The sequence below is a fragment of the Elaeis guineensis genome, chromosome 3, assembly GCF_000442705.2.
Source record: "Elaeis guineensis isolate ETL-2024a chromosome 3, EG11, whole genome shotgun sequence".
Lineage (NCBI taxonomy): Eukaryota > Viridiplantae > Streptophyta > Magnoliopsida > Arecales > Arecaceae > Elaeis > Elaeis guineensis.
In genome coordinates this window covers 95,117,856-95,134,362 of record NC_025995.2, presented here as the reverse complement: position 1 = coordinate 95,134,362, position 16,507 = coordinate 95,117,856, and the positions used below count along the sequence as shown (strand labels likewise).

Here is a 16,507-nt window from a genome sequence, read left to right as displayed (position 1 = left end):
ATAGCCATTCATTGAGCAAGCAGAGTTACTGGCTTCAAGCTATCTCTTTGATGCTCCCACATACTATTGAGGTCCATCGGAAGGCTCTCAATCGCCTATATGATCAAGGATTCGTACGAACAGATGGCAAAAGATTGGGTTTTGCAGCATGTTGTTGCATGCAGTAGAAAACCAAGGCCTATTTTGCGGAAGGGAATATTGTTGAGGCAAAGCAGTATTTGAGGATTTGGATTGAGCTTGTTGGATTTGCATTAATCTATAGATGATTTCAGCACTGGTAAATGTGTCGAGAATATACTCCCCTTACCTGACAACATGAAACTTAAATCAGTTTCATATTACAAGGAGGTCATCAATGGTGAGGAAGCCAGGGCCACCTGACGTAGGACAGTAACGGTTGTGGCGGTAGAGGTTTTCACAAAAATTTTAGGTTGAATGACATGAAGCTGCTGGTCGCGTAGGTTAAAATAAATTTATGCACTCCATGCGCTGTTGTGGTTTGAAGTCAGAAATCAATTTTATCTGAAATTTCGAGCCAGTTTTCAGAATCTAACTGGGTAATTGATTGGTCCTTCGAGTTCATGTGGTTTGGTAGGATATGCAGGATGGTTTCCTGCAAATTTAAGTTAATATAATCTAGATCGATTTATAAATAGAATAAGGGGAGATGTTCTACGTAATTTTGATGAAGTTGTCGGTGTCATATGGGAAAAAAATAAAAAATAAAAGAAACGCAATCGATTTGTTTCTCAGAACTCGGAGAGAAATTTCTGGCCTGAAGCGAATTCGTGGCTCACTTATGACCAGTCCTATCACTGCTATAAATATATACAAGAAAGATGAGGATTAAGAAGATAAAATCTCTCTCATGTCTTAACTTCCTTCAATTGCTATAGTTTTTTTTTTTTTTTTTTGGAATTTTCCAGGAACCGGTTACCATGAGCACGGCTCTAACGATCAATCCCCTCTCTCCCGCCAAATCCAAACCCAGCGACCACAATAACCCTACTCCCAAACCAAAAGAAACTCCCCTCCCATCTCTCGTCTCCCTCCTCTCCAAATGCACCACCTTGAGAGAATTCCAGCAGCTCCACGCCCTCGCCATCAAATCCCATCTCCAACACCACCCCTCTTTCCTCACCAAGCTCATCACCTCCTGCTCCCTCCATCCCAAAACCTCCTCCATGGACTACGCCCACCGCCTGTTCGACCGAATTCCCCACCCAGACGTCGTCCTCTTCAACACCATGTCCCGCGGCTACTCCCGCTCCCACACCCCAATCCTATCTTTCTCCCTCTTCATCCGCATGCTCGAGACCGGCGTCGCCCCGGACGACTACACGTTCCCTTCCCTTCTGAAGGCCTGTGCAAGCGCCAGAGCCACCAAAGCGGGGATGCAAGGTCATGGCATCGCCATGAAGCTCGGGCTCGCCGAGAACATCTATGTGCTCCCCACGCTTGTAAACATGTATGCTGAGTGTGGCAACATTCGCGCTGCTCGCACCGTCTTCGATCGGATGGAGGAGCCATGCGTGGTTTCATACAATTCGATGATTACAGCTTGTGTTCGGAGCAGCCGTCCTAGCGAGGCACTAGCCTTGTTCCGTGAATTGCAAGCAAAGGGCCTCAAGCCGACGGATGTCACCATGCTTAGTGTTCTTTCCTCGTGTGCCTTGTCGGGGGCGCTTGAACTGGGGAAATGGATCCATGAGTACATCAGAAAGAATGGATTTGATTCATACATAAAGGTGAACACGGCATTGATCGACATGTATGCCAAGTGTGGGAGCTTGGAAGATGCAGTGCAAGTATTTCGGGAGACAAGTTCGAAGGACACCCAAGCTTGGTCGGCCATGATCGTGGCCTACGCAGTTCATGGGCATGGGAGCGAAGCCATCTCTCTTTTTGAAGAGATGCAGAGGGAGAGGATTAAACCTGATGACATTACATTTCTTGGAGTCTTATATGCTTGCAGTCATTCAGGCATGGTGGATGAAGGGCTTGGGTATTTCCATAGCATGAGGAGCAGCTATGGCATTGTTCCAGGAATCAAGCATTATGGGTGTGTGGTGGATTTGCTAGCTCGAGCCGGGCGACTTGATGAGGCTTATGACTTCATTGATGGTTTACCGATAAAGCCAACACCTATCTTGTGGCGAACATTGTTATCAGCTTGCGGAGGCCATGGCAATGTTGATCTTGGCAGGCGTGTTTTTGAGAGGATTTTGGAGCTGGATGACTCTCATGGTGGGGATTATGTGATTCTTTCGAACATGTGTGCATCTGATGGGAGATGGGAAGATGTGAATTGGATAAGGAAACTGATGGGTGAGCGAGGGATCGTGAAGGTGCCTGGTTGTAGCTCAATTGAGTTGGATAACATGGTGCATGAATTCTTCTCAGGGGATGGTAAGCACCCACAGTCTAGAGAGGTATACAGAATGGTAGATGAGGTGGTCGATCAATTGAAGTTGGTTGGGTATGTGCCTGATACTTCTCAGGTCTTTCATGTGGGTATGGGGGAGGAGGAGAAGGAGGTTAGTCTTAGATATCACAGTGAGAAGCTAGCAATTGCTTTTGGGCTTATAAACTCCCCTCCTGGGACGACGCTCCGCGTTGTTAAGAACCTTCGTGTCTGTAGGGACTGCCATTTGATGGCGAAGCTAGTGTCGATGGTATTTGATAGGAAAATAATTCTCAGAGATCTGAATCGCTTCCATCACTTTGAGAATGGATTATGCTCTTGTGGAGATTATTGGTAGAAGGAAATTAGAAAGAATGTGCTATCATCTCTTATTGCCTTGGACAATTTCTTCTCATGATTGTATATGAAATGAGACAAGAACGATGTGTTATCATCTATTACTGCCTTGTATGATTTCTTCTTATGATTGTATGTGAGATGGTGTCAATTGGTAATGATGAGGCTCTTCTACAAATAATGGAGACAGATGTAGACAAGAACGGATGTGTTATCATCTATTACTGCCTTGTATGATTTCTTCTTATGATTGTATATGAGATGGTATCAATTGGTAATGATGAGGCTCTTCTACAAATAATGGAGACAGATGTATGCCAATATATATATATATATGTATGTATGTATGTGTGTATGTTGCTAAACTATGCCAATGTTTATATGAAGACCAAAGTAGTGAAGAGTTTCTTCTTTCATCCATTCTTGACATTCCTGTATAGAGATTCTCAAAGCTGATCCCTGGATAGCCCATGCGTATGACCTTGGTGCAAAACTACTATTAATTTGGTAGTTTAAAAGCTTTCGTGGTGCGACCTTTTTTTGCCAGCACCCAAAATTTAAAACTTTAGGGTCATAAGTGGCTGGATGCCATTTAGCCTGCTTCTAATAAGTGCATTTCAAATTTGTGTTACCTGTGGACTTCTAAGATTTGTTATCTGTTCAAATCTGCTGTCACAGGAATGTGTGGTTATTTCTGCTGGCCAACATGTATTGCATTCTTGCTCGACTAAAAAGCCCAGGTTATAACATATATTGCATTATTGCTCAACGAAAAAGCCCAGGTTAGCTACCATATGAATGGTTGAAGAGACCCCTAGTAACTTGTGTTCATTCACGCAGCTTAATCATCTTGCAGGAATTTTGCAAAAAAAATCCATTTTAATTGGTTTTCCACAAAAACAGGTCATATATATTGGTCATATTGCCAAACTAAATGCAGGTATTCAGGATATTATTCTTTGTACGATAGCTTATATACACACATCATTGGCATACTGAATTCGTCAAACTCAAATGAGAATTCAGATATTGAACTTCTACCAAAAAATAGAGATTAAAAAGATCATGCGATGATGTTTGCATGCATGTTCCTAGGAGAGAGGAAGCACTTTTCCGATCTTTATTTTTCTATTCTCTCTCCAACAGTGAACAAATCTAAAATCCTCTTCACTGAGCTTATATATAGGGGTGGGGGTGGTCCAAGTCTCCATTAAACCTTAGCACGGGCCGCACAGTCCGATCAGCCTACTCGAGCTCAAAACCTTTGGACAGACTCGGGCCAAATATTGTAGGCTCGGCAGGGTGGGCCTGACCTAAAAAGTATCTCCATTTAAAAGCAAGCTTTCAGGCTCGAACATTAGAACCCGACCCAGGGTCCTTTTATTTTTTATTTTTTATGTTTGATGTATTTATAGACTTAATTGATGATCATTGGTGCTATATAAACTACAAGGTATAAGAGACATTGTAGATTGTTGGTAATATTTAATCATAATTAGTATTTTCTAAAATATTTTCAAATATTTTAGCATTTGTAAAAAAAGAGGTTATGAGATTGAAGGTCGGGCTCAAAGTTTGAAGCCCACGTAAGAGCTAGCCGGGGCCGAAGTAGATTGTGTTGATCTTTGGGAAAGCCGGGTCCATGAATCAGGCCAGTCTCCACCAAATAAATAGAGGTAGAGAAATTGTTTGCGCACCATGAGTGGTGTAGAAATTTTAACGTAGAGGGCACCACTTCATCCAATTGATCTACGTAGTTATCATTTTTCAACACGCATTTAATGTCTGTAAGTCGACTTTTTCATTTAAAAATTTTGTACGACGAAAATATCATTGTCTCTTACAAAAAATTATAATATTCTGTGATATAATATAGTCCAAGATGTCATAATATAGCTTAAAATATCATAATATGATATGGATATTTTTGTTCAACTATTTTTCAACGCATATTTAATGCCTGCAGGTCGATTTTTCGTTGAAAATTTTGAATGATGAAAATGCTCATATTCTTTAAAAAAAATTATGACATCCTGTATATATTATAGACGCAGAATGTCATAACATGGACATATATATCATAATTTTTTTAAAAACTAAAAATATTTTTATTATATAAAATTTTTAAATAAAAAAATCGATATGTATATATTAAATATATATTAAAAATAATAATTATATGAATCAATTGAATGAGACAGTATACTCATAAAGAATTTCACGATAGAGCTACTATATTTCTACGAGAATCGAATCACACCACGAGGATGCTATCCTCGTTCCTTCGCACTCTTTTTTTCTATCCTGTTTGGAAATTGCATCTGCAGCTCACTCAGAATTTTAACTCCTTCTAGTTTATTCAACAGGTTACCCAACTTGTCTTTCTTCTGTGGCATGAACCAAATCACACCAAGTTGTTAGAAGATTGGAAAAACTTTGTCCGCTAAAGGCACCCATTCCTGGGAATCCAAAGAGGCTCCATAAAATCCTTCCCTATTCGACACGGAGGTTATGGATGCCTGATCAGGATATCATATCTCAAGATCTTTTTGGTACTGTACGATGCAGTAGGAAGAAAGAAAAAATAAAATAAAAAATAATCAAAATACATGAATCAGCCAAAAAAGAGCTCGTCTTCACGGGACATGCAAATTTCACTATGAAAAAAGAAATATTACAAGAGAATATCTCATCCTTAACCCTCGTACATCCAATTTCTCTCTCACAGAAAGTTCTCCATCACAAAAGCTCTCTCTCTAGAAAGACCCTCTGAACCCCTAAAGTGACCGCTGTCCGCTGTCCAGGAGCCCTGCTCCTTCTCTCACAGCATCACGCATCTCTCTCTTTCTTCCTCACGAGTTCTTCTCTAGTTCGCGTGAAGCCATCCACGCCCACAGGTCCTTCGCGTGGGTTCTCTCTCGTGAAAACCAAGCCACCACACAGTTTTCTGTTCTCCAAACAGACCCTTTTAAAGGCTAAAAAACCCTATTAAATGGTGATTAGGACTCCTAATAACCCTCAGATTAAGCCCCAAGCCATTGGATCAAGACTGCAAGTCACCCAAACTATCCGATCATGCACCGATCCATGGAATAGTATCGTGGACAGTGCGAAACGCATGGAAAATGCCCACACGGTCCACGCACTCGGCTGTGGACCATCCGATCCACAGTGCATCGAAAAAACAGGCCCCAGCGGCGTGCTAGGCCTGGGCCAGCTCGCGCGCTTGCGAGCCTGGGCCTAGGCCGCGCCCCGTGCGCTCGGGCCTGGGTCGGCCCGCAAGCCCCACGTGCTTGGGCCTGGGCCGGGCCTGCCCACTGGGCCATGCCCTATGCGCACCTCGCCTGCAGTTGGCTCGCCTGGGCTGTGCCCCGCCGAGCGAGACTGCACTGCCGCCTCTCCGTCTGTCGATCGTCGGTGGTCCTTCGTTGCCCCGGGTTCCGTGCCGATTTCAAACACGTGTATCTCTTCCATTCGAGCTCTGTTTGGGGTGATCTTGATCTCGTTGGACTCTATTTTTTATTACAGACCTCACTGTGGGCTCAATGTAGATCGAATCTCGAGGCACAAATCCTAACAATCTCTATCTCGACTCAATATTCGGCCTCCTTCTAACTCCGAGAGTTTCTGGATCTCTTCGCCCCATATCCTGGGGCAATCGCCTGCTGATCATGGATGGGCAAATATGGGAGTCGAGCCAGATCGCTCGATCTCATCTCTATCGTATGCTATGCTCCTCCTGATCTGAGACCTGCTTAGGGCATCATCTTGCAGTAATAGGAATCTCACCTTGCGACGTCGCCTCTCATCCTTCCGAGTCTTCTGTCTCGTATCCGATCTATCTCCGCCTGGAGCTCCACCTCGCTCTCGGTTCTGCTTGGCTCCTGAAGCTCAACCTCACACTGGGCTCCCTGTTAGGTAATAATGTCCTCTCTTTCTCTTCTTCTCCTTCAGAGCAATCCTATCGCTGCGTAGTACTTTCAGAATTCCTCCACCAGCTACCATCCTATAGTCTCTCGAATCCAGTCTACTCAGTAAGATAAGATTCCGCCTGAAATCGGATATGTATCAGACCTCCTCCAATCTCTTCACTGCACCATCATGTGTCCTCCAGCTGACCATCTCGATGCCTCTGATCGCACAGCTCGATCAATCTGACAGATAAATAGTACCCTCACTGTTCTTCAGGAAGTCAAACTGCTCCTCTTTACAACATACATGATGGGTGTATGCAGAATCTAATATTCACTGCTGGAAAGAAGTAGATACCTCGTCAGATATCTCTAGGACATCTCTCTCTGAATCACTACAGGCCGTCGCCACAGCAGCCATCATCTGATTTTTGAGTTAAGGGCAATCTCTAACTAGATGCCCCAACTTCTCACACCGATAACATTTGATCTTGCTCAAGTTCCTTCTGGATTTGGACTGCCCTCGTCGTAATCTCTTGTCGCTCTGTCTACTGCCTCCTGCTCCTCCAAAAGCCACCAAAGCTGAGCTACTGCCACCTGAGCTCGAAGCTGGGTTATCCCTCCTGAGAACCTCGTTCTGGAGCCGCAGTGACTTCATCCATCTTGATGGTGCTCTTTCTTACTAGAAGAGTAGTCACCAAAGACTCATACGAAGGGGAAAGCGATGCTAGCAAAACCAGCATCCTGGTCTTCTCCTCAACATTCTCACCAATGCTGAGGAGGTCGGTGAGGATCTTCTGGAAGTGATTTAGATGCTCCTGCACGCTCTGTCCCTCAGCCATCCGCAGCTGGTAAAACTGCCTCCAGAGGAAAAGAGTGTTGGTGAGAGATTTCACCATGTACAACTCCTTGAGCTTTGACCACAGCACCGTCAGAGAAGTCTCACTAAGTACATGGATCACTACCTCATCCGCTAGGTACATGCAGATGGTACTCACCGTTTGCATCTGTAGTCGTTTTCAATCTCACACCTCCATGGTAGTTGACTTCTCCTCGCACAAGAGAGCATCGATTAATCCTTGTTGGATGAGCACATCCTTCGTCCTTGCTTGCCACAAGGAGAAATTGCTTTCCATCAAACTTATTGATCTCCATCTTGATTGATCCTATCTTCTCCATCTTCAGTCTTGCTCACCACTGCTGCAATCTGCGTCTTTGTATCGCCTCGCTCTGATACCACTTATTGGGTGGATGTCTAGCCAGGATATTACCTCTCAAGACCTTTTCGGTATTGCGTAATGCAACAGGAAGAAAGAAAAAATAAAACAGAAAACAATCAAAATACGTGGATTAGCCAAAAAAGGACTCGTCTCTATGGGGCATGCAAATTTTACTATGAGAAAAAAAATATTACAAGAGGAGATCTCATCCTCAACTTTTGTACACCTAATTTTTCTCTCACAGAAAGTTCTCCCTCACAAAAGCTCTCTCTCTAGGAAGACCCCTCTAAACCCCTAAAGTGATCACTGTCTGCTGTCCAGGAGCCCTGGTCCTTCTCTCATAGCATCATGCATCTCTCTCTTTCTTCCTCATGGATTCTTCTTTGGTTCGCAAGAAGCCGTCCGTGCCCACGGGTCCTTCGCGTGGGTTCTCTCTCGTGAAAACCAAACCAGTCTTCTGTTCCCCAAACAGGCCCTTTTAAAGGCTAAAAAACCCTATTAGATGATGATTAGGACTCCTAATAACCCTCAGATTAAGCTCCAAGCTATTGGATCAAGACCACAAGTCATCTAGACCGTTCGATTGCATGCCGGTCCATGGAATAGTATCATGGACCGCGTGGAAATATGTGGAAAATGCCCACGCAGTCCACGCACCCGTCTGTGGACCACCCGATCCATAGTGGATTGGGAAAACAGGCCCTAGCGGTGCGCTGGGCCTGGGCCGGCCCGTGCGCTCGTGCGCCTGGGGCTTGGGCCGCACCCCGCGCGCCCGAGCCTTGGCCAGCCCGCACGCCTGGGCCTGGGCCGACTCACGCGCTTTGCGCACCTGGGCCTGAGTCGGGCCCGCCTGCTGGGCCGCACCCTGCGCGTGCCCAGCCCGCATGCTGGCTCACTTGGGCTGTGCCTCGCTACGTGTGGCCGCGCCGCCGCCGCTCCGCTGGCCGCCGGTGGTCCTCCGCCGTCCCGGATTTCGTGCCGACTTCAAACGTGCGTATCTCTTCTATCCAAGCTCTCTTTGGGATGATCTTGATCATGTTGGACTCCATTTTTCGTCGCGGACCTCACTGTGGGCTCAATATGGACCGAATCTCGAGACGTCAAATCTTAATACTTGGCTTCAGTCCAATTAATTTGTCAGTGTATTTAGTTCACAATTAAAATCAGAATCGGAATCAAAATGATCAGACATATATTTAATTCATGACCAAAAATAACATAAAATATATATGGAGGTTAGATTTTAAAAAGATTAAAATATTTTTATTTCGTTCTTAAACTTGGAATGAGAATAAAATTTCTTCCAACCTAACAAATGGCTGAAATAAAAGCCATTCAATCCCACTTTTTTCCTCGGGTCAAAAAAAAAAAAAAACCGAAATACGATTGTATGACATGCCTACTGCGGTTGACACGGCAAATAATGAAAGCATTAGTAGTGCACGCTCCTGTCACTTACTAATCATGTTTTCTTCACCTTGATTTCTTGATAACTGATCAACAGTATACTTGTGGCCAAAAGCATGGCATTCAACTATTATGAGTTGATGGCTTACTTTTCCTGTTTTATTTGCTCTTTTCCTTTTGGCATAATTCAGCACTCTTTGGACCAGTCCTTTCTCGACCTAGAGATTGCGTACGGCTGCACAACTTTAATAGTGCCCAACCACATCCCCTGGCCTATGCCTTGCATAAAGGCGTTCGATGAAGAACCTACCACCATACCTCATTTCACGTAACAAAAAAAAAAAAAAAAGAATAGCCCGTGTTATCTTTAGCTTCTTTGTTTTTATTGCATGGTTGCATCATTTTAGTTGGTTTGCCTCACTTTTTAATTGGTATTACTCTTCTGCTTCCTCTAGAGTTCCTTATCACGTACATTTAGCATCCTCAGCTTATAAACCGGCTTTTAGGTACCTTAACTTTAACCAATTCATACGTAGGGACATGAAGGTCCTACCATCATGACATTTTTCCTTTTTTTTTTTTTTTAAACCATAGACAACCGATTAAATTATGCTGTTTACATAAACAACCGAGAGCCTCTTTCTGCTTCACTCACCAGTTTTTGACTTTGCTAACACATTATCATCCTTTTCTTTCCTCTTTTTTTTTTTTTTTTTACTTTGAGGGGATGTCAAACATCAAAAAAGGGCACAAAACACTTATCAGCAGCAGTAGCAAAAACAATCAGAAAAAGTAAGATTATATGTCTAAGTACATGATCGCATGAGAAATAAAAAAGCAATTTTTTATCATGATACCAGGAATCAGAGGAAAGGCAGAAAGAAAGATCATGCCACTTATCTATAGAGCAAACAGTTCACCTGACTTGCCAAATAATTCATCGGTCATCACTGAATTGAAATCCGGCAGGAATCGAACAAAAAGTGCATGTCTGAATCAAGATTGAAGCAACAGTAAGCTTTTGCACACATATTGCACCGCAAATTGCTAGGGGACATGCAATTGCCCTTATTATGAAACTTGCTCCAAAAGCAGCATTGCACTATTTTTAAGCTCATCATGATTCAGCTGGTTTCTGATGAATGAAACACAACAAACAAAGTAAATAAACATATAAAAGTGGGGGTTTAGACTACAGATAACCATTATTTCATGAAAATTTATTAACAATTGATAAAAAAAAAAATACTCAGTCATTCTAAAATGGCCATGGATAAAGAAGTCGAAACTGGATTCTTTTCTTTAGGTTTCACCTACTCCAGCAATGGTACACAGCTGCTCTATTCGGCCATCATGCTTGTTTCTGCGAGCCAGCAACTCACGATTCGTTATGTCACCCCTTGATTTGTTAAATCATTTGGCTTGATATAACGGCATACATCACAGTCAGCTAGAAATAACAGGATATCTTATTCTGAAAACTGGATACGGAATGTGCTTGAATAAAATGAGCAGCCTAAGTAGGTAGCATCTAAAAATGAGTTATTGTGATTATCAAAGCCAACAAATGAACTGTGGTCCCCAAATGATCAAATTGAACAACATCATCAACACTACAATGTTTTAGTTACAAACCAGGAGCACAGACAACACGAGAAAAAAATTGCATGTTACATCACGGCATACCAGGAACCATGAACACCAAGCTACTAGTGTGTTCTCTCTCCACTACAAACACCATTAAAGAGTCCTACATAATTCTCTCTCCTCTCATTAAAAGCAATTTGGAAGCCGAAAAGAAGAAAACATCCTATGCTGCAAAACTGCAGAGACTTAAGCATGGCTATGTCACTAATTCCTCTACTGCCAAACTCATCTGAAAGAAAGCAGTGTATGCCTCAAACAGACGCTGTTGCTTGCATCTGCTTCTGCACAAATGTGACACCCTTCTCAATGCTAGTCTTCAACTCTGGTTTCAGGGCTTCCAGTGCTCTAGCCTCATATTCAGTCAGACCCTGAAGTTCAGAAGAGACCATGGCTTCAACACCTTTCTTCCCAAGCTTCACTCTTGATGCAAAGAATGGGAGCTCAGTCAGCTCCGATTGAATGAAGGAGCACTCATAAACATCTCCATCTCCATCCAATGCTCGGAGAGATGACTCAACAAATCTGGCTGCAGCATAGGCCATAGATAGAGTTGCAGATCCAGCACCAGCTTTTGCCTCCACCACTTCTGTCCCTGCATTTTGGATCCTCCCAGTCAGCTCTTCTACTTCTTCATCTGTGAAGGTCACGGAGGGTCTTGTCTTGGACAACAATGGTAAAATAGTGATCCCAGCATGACCCCCCACAACAGGTACATCCACATCAATGAGCTTCAGGTTCTTTTTTTGTGCAACAAATGTGTTAGCTCTCACAACATCCAGTGTTGTGACACCAAACAGCTTCTTTGGATCATAGACACCCTTTTGCTTGAGAATCTCTGCAGCTATTGGGACAGTAGAATTCACCGGGTTGCTAATGATATGGATAAATGCATCTGGAGCATTATCTGCCACAGCCTCCACCAGTGGCTTCATAATGTTCGCATTGATGTTGAATAGGTCATCACGAGTCATACCTGGCTTCCTTGGAACTCCAGCAGGGATGACAACCACATCCACACCTTTCAAACTATTGCCTAATTCTGATGGTCCTGTGAAACCCTGAACCTCAGAAGGGGTATTACAGTGGCTCAGATCAGCAGTGACTCCTCTGACATTTGCAATATCATAGAGATGCAGTGCTGAAACAAGTGGAGACATCTTGATCAGAAGTGCTAGGGGTTGACCAATCCCCCCTGCAGCACCAAGAATAGCCACCTTATAAGCAGAAGCCTGTGGCAGGAGTTGATTTGAAGATCTCAGCCTTGGTCTATCCAACTTTGGCTTGAATGACTCCCAGAAAGAAGCATTGCTTCCATGACCCAAGAAGGATGCCTCTGATTCAAAGTTTACAGATGATGATGCCTTCAGACCACTAAAACCCCTGAAAAACTTTGGAGTACAGTAACTAAAATAGGAGTGCTTCGGTCTTGCTCCCAAGGTGGTCTGGGTGCTGTAAGATGCCACTGAGCCAATTGAAAGAGTTGAGACTGCTGCTGATGCCATTTGTTTTACAATATGAGCAGTTAAACAGTACCACAACCTAGGGGAAAAAAGAAAAAGGCAATCAAGGTTATTCTGACATTAGTTGCAACTATAGACTCAAGAACCATGAAAATTGTATACATCTCATTGAAGGGGAGAACAAAGCAAACATCAGTCAAACTCCAGTAAAGTCCCACCTCATTATCAATAAAGCTGAGTAACAGATGTCACCAGTTCTATAAAATGATATTCCACTGCACCATATGGTTATCGCTTGAATGTCTTCACTCACCTTTTTCTTTAGGTGTAGCTGCACTATGTGGCCAGAACAGGAATTCAGACCTAACCAATCAACCCGCCATGTGATAATAGTGTTGGTTGATTTTTGCACCACATAACCTATTTAAAAGTTAATAACGACGCCAATGTGAACTCTTGTTAGCTTCATCATTTTGAGAAATAGTAAGGCAGTGCCTTGTAAACCGCACAAAAGTAAAAGAACTACTCATTGGGTTGTCTTATTAATATGCAGTTTAGATATTGACATTTACCAAATGTTCTTAAAATTTCCTTCTGTATTCATATTAGTTTATCTAAGTCAGCTTATGAAAGCCCTCATATTTTTGTTATAAAAGAAAAATAATTTCAGAAACCAGCTTTTAGTAGTTCATTTATGTCACTTCAAAAGCATCAAAAAGCTAGCTGAAGTAAAGCATCAAGATCAGCTGGATGCAGAACCTCATTATATTGTTAAAAGAATTAATTTAGGGGCTTCCATTCAATTAGTTAACTGATATTTTTACCAAGACAACTGTACCAACTGAAAAGCATATATCACAAGGTTTATTCTTCAACTTCACTGATTGAAAATTTCAAAAAAGAAAACTAGTCATACACACATTGACGTATACATACATACATATACATGCACATAAAAATATTCCTCCTAGATTAGATGTTTATACAAATAAAAAGCTCTGCTTATAACCATTTCTGTGCATCAATGTATTCTATGGATAGAAAAATTTATAGAATTGAATATAGTAAAATAAGAAACTGAAAAAAAAATGTTGAAATTGTTCTTTTGGACATATACAAATCTATATACACACAGAGAGATGATGATATCATCCTACCACCTTGCTATGCTACCCCTGGTGCAGGTCTGTGCATTCATAGTCATCCTACCACCTCACTAGGCAACCACTGGCACAGGTCTGTGCATTCATAGTCAACCTTATAAAGGTCCATAAAGATAAATTAAAATATCAGACTATTGATTTTCGTAGAATACCTTAACAATGTAATAACTTCTTTGTTAAAAGAGGCTTTGACTTGAGAACAAAATTACTTATAGATATAACCTGCCTGAAATATACAAGTTCAGCACTAAGGTATTAGCATTACAAGGTATGGCTACAGACAGATAATGGGGAAACTAAAACAGAAAAATAAGAAATCCACAGGCAGAAAGATAAGTAGAAACCTGAGAAACTAAGCACCAGGCATGTAGGTAAAGATTCAAATCCTCGATGAGAAATTTTCTTGGAAGCTTATGACTGATCTCTACTTTCAATGTCCTCTGATGAAATATATCAGTTTTATGCTATCCACTGCGGAGATACCTAGAGTAAACTCTGGGGAAAAAAAAGAATCTTGAACAGCTACCTTTCTTTCTTTCTTTCTTATTTCTTTCTTGCCTTCTTTATTTCTATTTCCCTTCTCAAAAGCAACTCCACTTTTCTGGATCTAACAATAGATAGAAAAACTCTCGCTGTATCTTTCCTAATCAGCTCAATAAATAAAATTAGGCGGAAAAGCTACCAAATATATACTAAGCTAAGTTTGCAATATCATACTCTCAATTTTTCTAAGGACTCGTTTGGTTGACGGGAAGTGGAGGGGGAAAGAGGCACTTCCTAAGAAGTAAAGAAAGAGCCTCTTGTTTGGTTGGAGTTTTAAAAGGAGAGAGAATAAAAAAAAGCATTTCTTATAAGAAGTCACTTTCTATATTTCATGAAAAGCAAAAACTCATGGGAGAAGTGGGTTTTGGCACTTTCCGTAACATGAAAAATGGTAATACTTTTTTCTTTCCTAAAATATCTTTTTAAAATTTATAGTTAAAACTTACTAAAATATCAATAGATGGTTAGGATGAAATACTGAATAGTAATATAATATTATATTAATATTATCATAATAGTTATATAAATATAATATTAATATTTATTATATTTTAATATTATTTTAATATTTACATTAATATAATATTTTTATTAATATTAATATAATATTTATATTAATATAATATAATATTTATATCTATATTAATAAATTTATTATATTAAAATATTCATATTATATTAATATAATATTAATATATTAGTATTATATTAATATAATAAATTATTATGATCTAATGTTATAATATATCAAAATTATATTTATATTAATATAAATATAATATTAATATTTATATAAAATTTATGAATAACAATGTGTGGTTTTATATCTACTAAGGGTATAAAAAATATTTTACATAATTTTTTTTAAAAAAATAGATGATCGTCCAAACATAAGCTACTTTAAAATAACAACTGTACTAAAATCCTATTCTCAGGAATAAAAAATTACTTTCTGAGAAAATTTTTTTTTTCCATGAACCAAACGAGTCCTAAAACAAGCGTAGATAGATTCTGCATACAATTTGTCATGGATCAAGAACTCTAACACCGTAATTTTTTTGAAAAATTAACCGCTTTCAATGTACATAGTAATTTCATTTACAAAATCCAGATACCAAAATCTACATAGACGCTTAATCAAATAAGAAAAATAACTATAATAATTAGAAAAAAAACGAATCGCACTTGATTCATACGAATCCCTAACAACAAAATATAGCAGAAGAAAGAAGGAATCTAATCAAGAACCAGATAAAATCCATAATCAATTCACATTTCCTTGCTCTTATCTCTAGAAAACAAGAATTCCATACCAAGATTCAGTATCATCTCATGCCGTGAGACCGAAAATCCCATCAAGATCCACAAATTCCAACTCTCTAACAGCTCAAACTCCCACATTCAACTTCGGGTTCCAATCCAAAGCCCCAAGAACCCGCAAGATCTTCGAAATCCCTCAAATGTAAGTTCCTAAACCTACGGAGATCGACCTCAATACCTTAATTTCGCGGAAGCAGAAGCAACAATCGTATCCGCAAAACACGCAATCGAGACCAAGCTCACGACATCAACACCAGATAAACAAAACAAGCAACCAGAGGATAAAGGATAAGAAAAAGGCGACCGCGAAGTACCTGAAGCGAAGAACCCTTGCCCTCCCTTCTTCTTCCCCGCTCTCTCCCTTCTCTCCCTCGGCGACGGCAGAGAGACCGAGTGAGCGGCTTCAAAGCTTTCTATGTACTGCCACGGAATCATTCGACAACTGATTCGGTGATCCCCCTTCCAGTGGTCCCGCCCACATTCGGCCCGCGTGAACCGTCCGATCCCTCTACTGAAACAACGGCCCAGATGGTGCCTTTTTTTTTTTTTTGGTAAGGAAAAAAAAAATCTTTGCAATTAGTTTTAGGATCCTTTAATTACTTATAATACCCAGTGTAGTTCTAATCTGTAGACAGAAGTTTGGATCTTTGTACCATACATGATGGACTTTATTTGAGTTGCATACATAGATGCATAAGTCTATTGTCTGAATCATATATCAAACACAAATTTCAAAGTAGCACGATGGTGATGAGGGGTTAATCATGAATGGAAGATATGCACACTATGTTTGTAGAAATCCCTTATAGATGGATGTGGGTAACTTGAGTCATACTAATGGAATATTATTCTCTTCACATAGTTAATGAGGGAGGAATACACTGGGTGTAACGAGTAGAAACTCCTAATTAACTCATAATTTAAGTCATGCTGGAGGTCGAATTATTAATGATCTACATGTTCTTTAAATGGACCTAACAGGTTAGACTGAATTATCGAGCAGTTGTGAGGCTTAAGGATTTCAACACTGTGAGACATGTGGACCTACAAATTTGTTCAAAAAAATGACTTGGGA

The 16,507-nt window shown here is 40.8% G+C and overlaps 2 protein-coding genes across 4 annotated transcripts; one reads left to right on the top strand and one right to left on the bottom strand.

Annotated features, from left to right (window-relative positions):
• Positions 1–749: 749 nt before the first annotated feature.
• LOC105041736 (pentatricopeptide repeat-containing protein At2g02980, chloroplastic) lies at positions 750–3,039 on the top strand. The gene has a single exon (XM_010918746.4). The coding sequence runs from the start codon at positions 939–941 to the stop codon at positions 2,760–2,762; it is 1,824 nt and encodes a 607-aa protein (XP_010917048.1). The 5' UTR covers positions 750–938; the 3' UTR covers positions 2,763–3,039.
• A 7,828-nt stretch (positions 3,040–10,867) lies between these two features.
• Positions 10,868–15,909, bottom strand: LOC105041737 (malate dehydrogenase, chloroplastic). 3 transcript variants are annotated; one of them, XM_073254040.1, is made up of 3 exons: positions 15,747–15,909; positions 12,625–12,826; positions 10,868–12,485 (listed from the first exon to the last, which is right to left on the bottom strand). In XM_073254040.1, exons 1-3 carry the CDS (start codon positions 15,865–15,867, stop codon positions 11,198–11,200), a joined length of 1,611 nt encoding a protein of 536 aa, XP_073110141.1. In that variant the 5' UTR covers positions 15,868–15,909; the 3' UTR covers positions 10,868–11,197. The 3 variants fall into 3 exon arrangements, with proteins under 3 accessions (XP_073110141.1, XP_010917050.1, XP_010917049.1); XM_010918748.4 differs by having other exon boundaries at positions 12,720–12,826; positions 15,747–15,793; XM_010918747.3 differs by lacking the exon at positions 12,625–12,826 and having other exon boundaries at positions 15,747–15,900.
• Between the last annotated feature and the right edge of the window lie 598 nt (positions 15,910–16,507).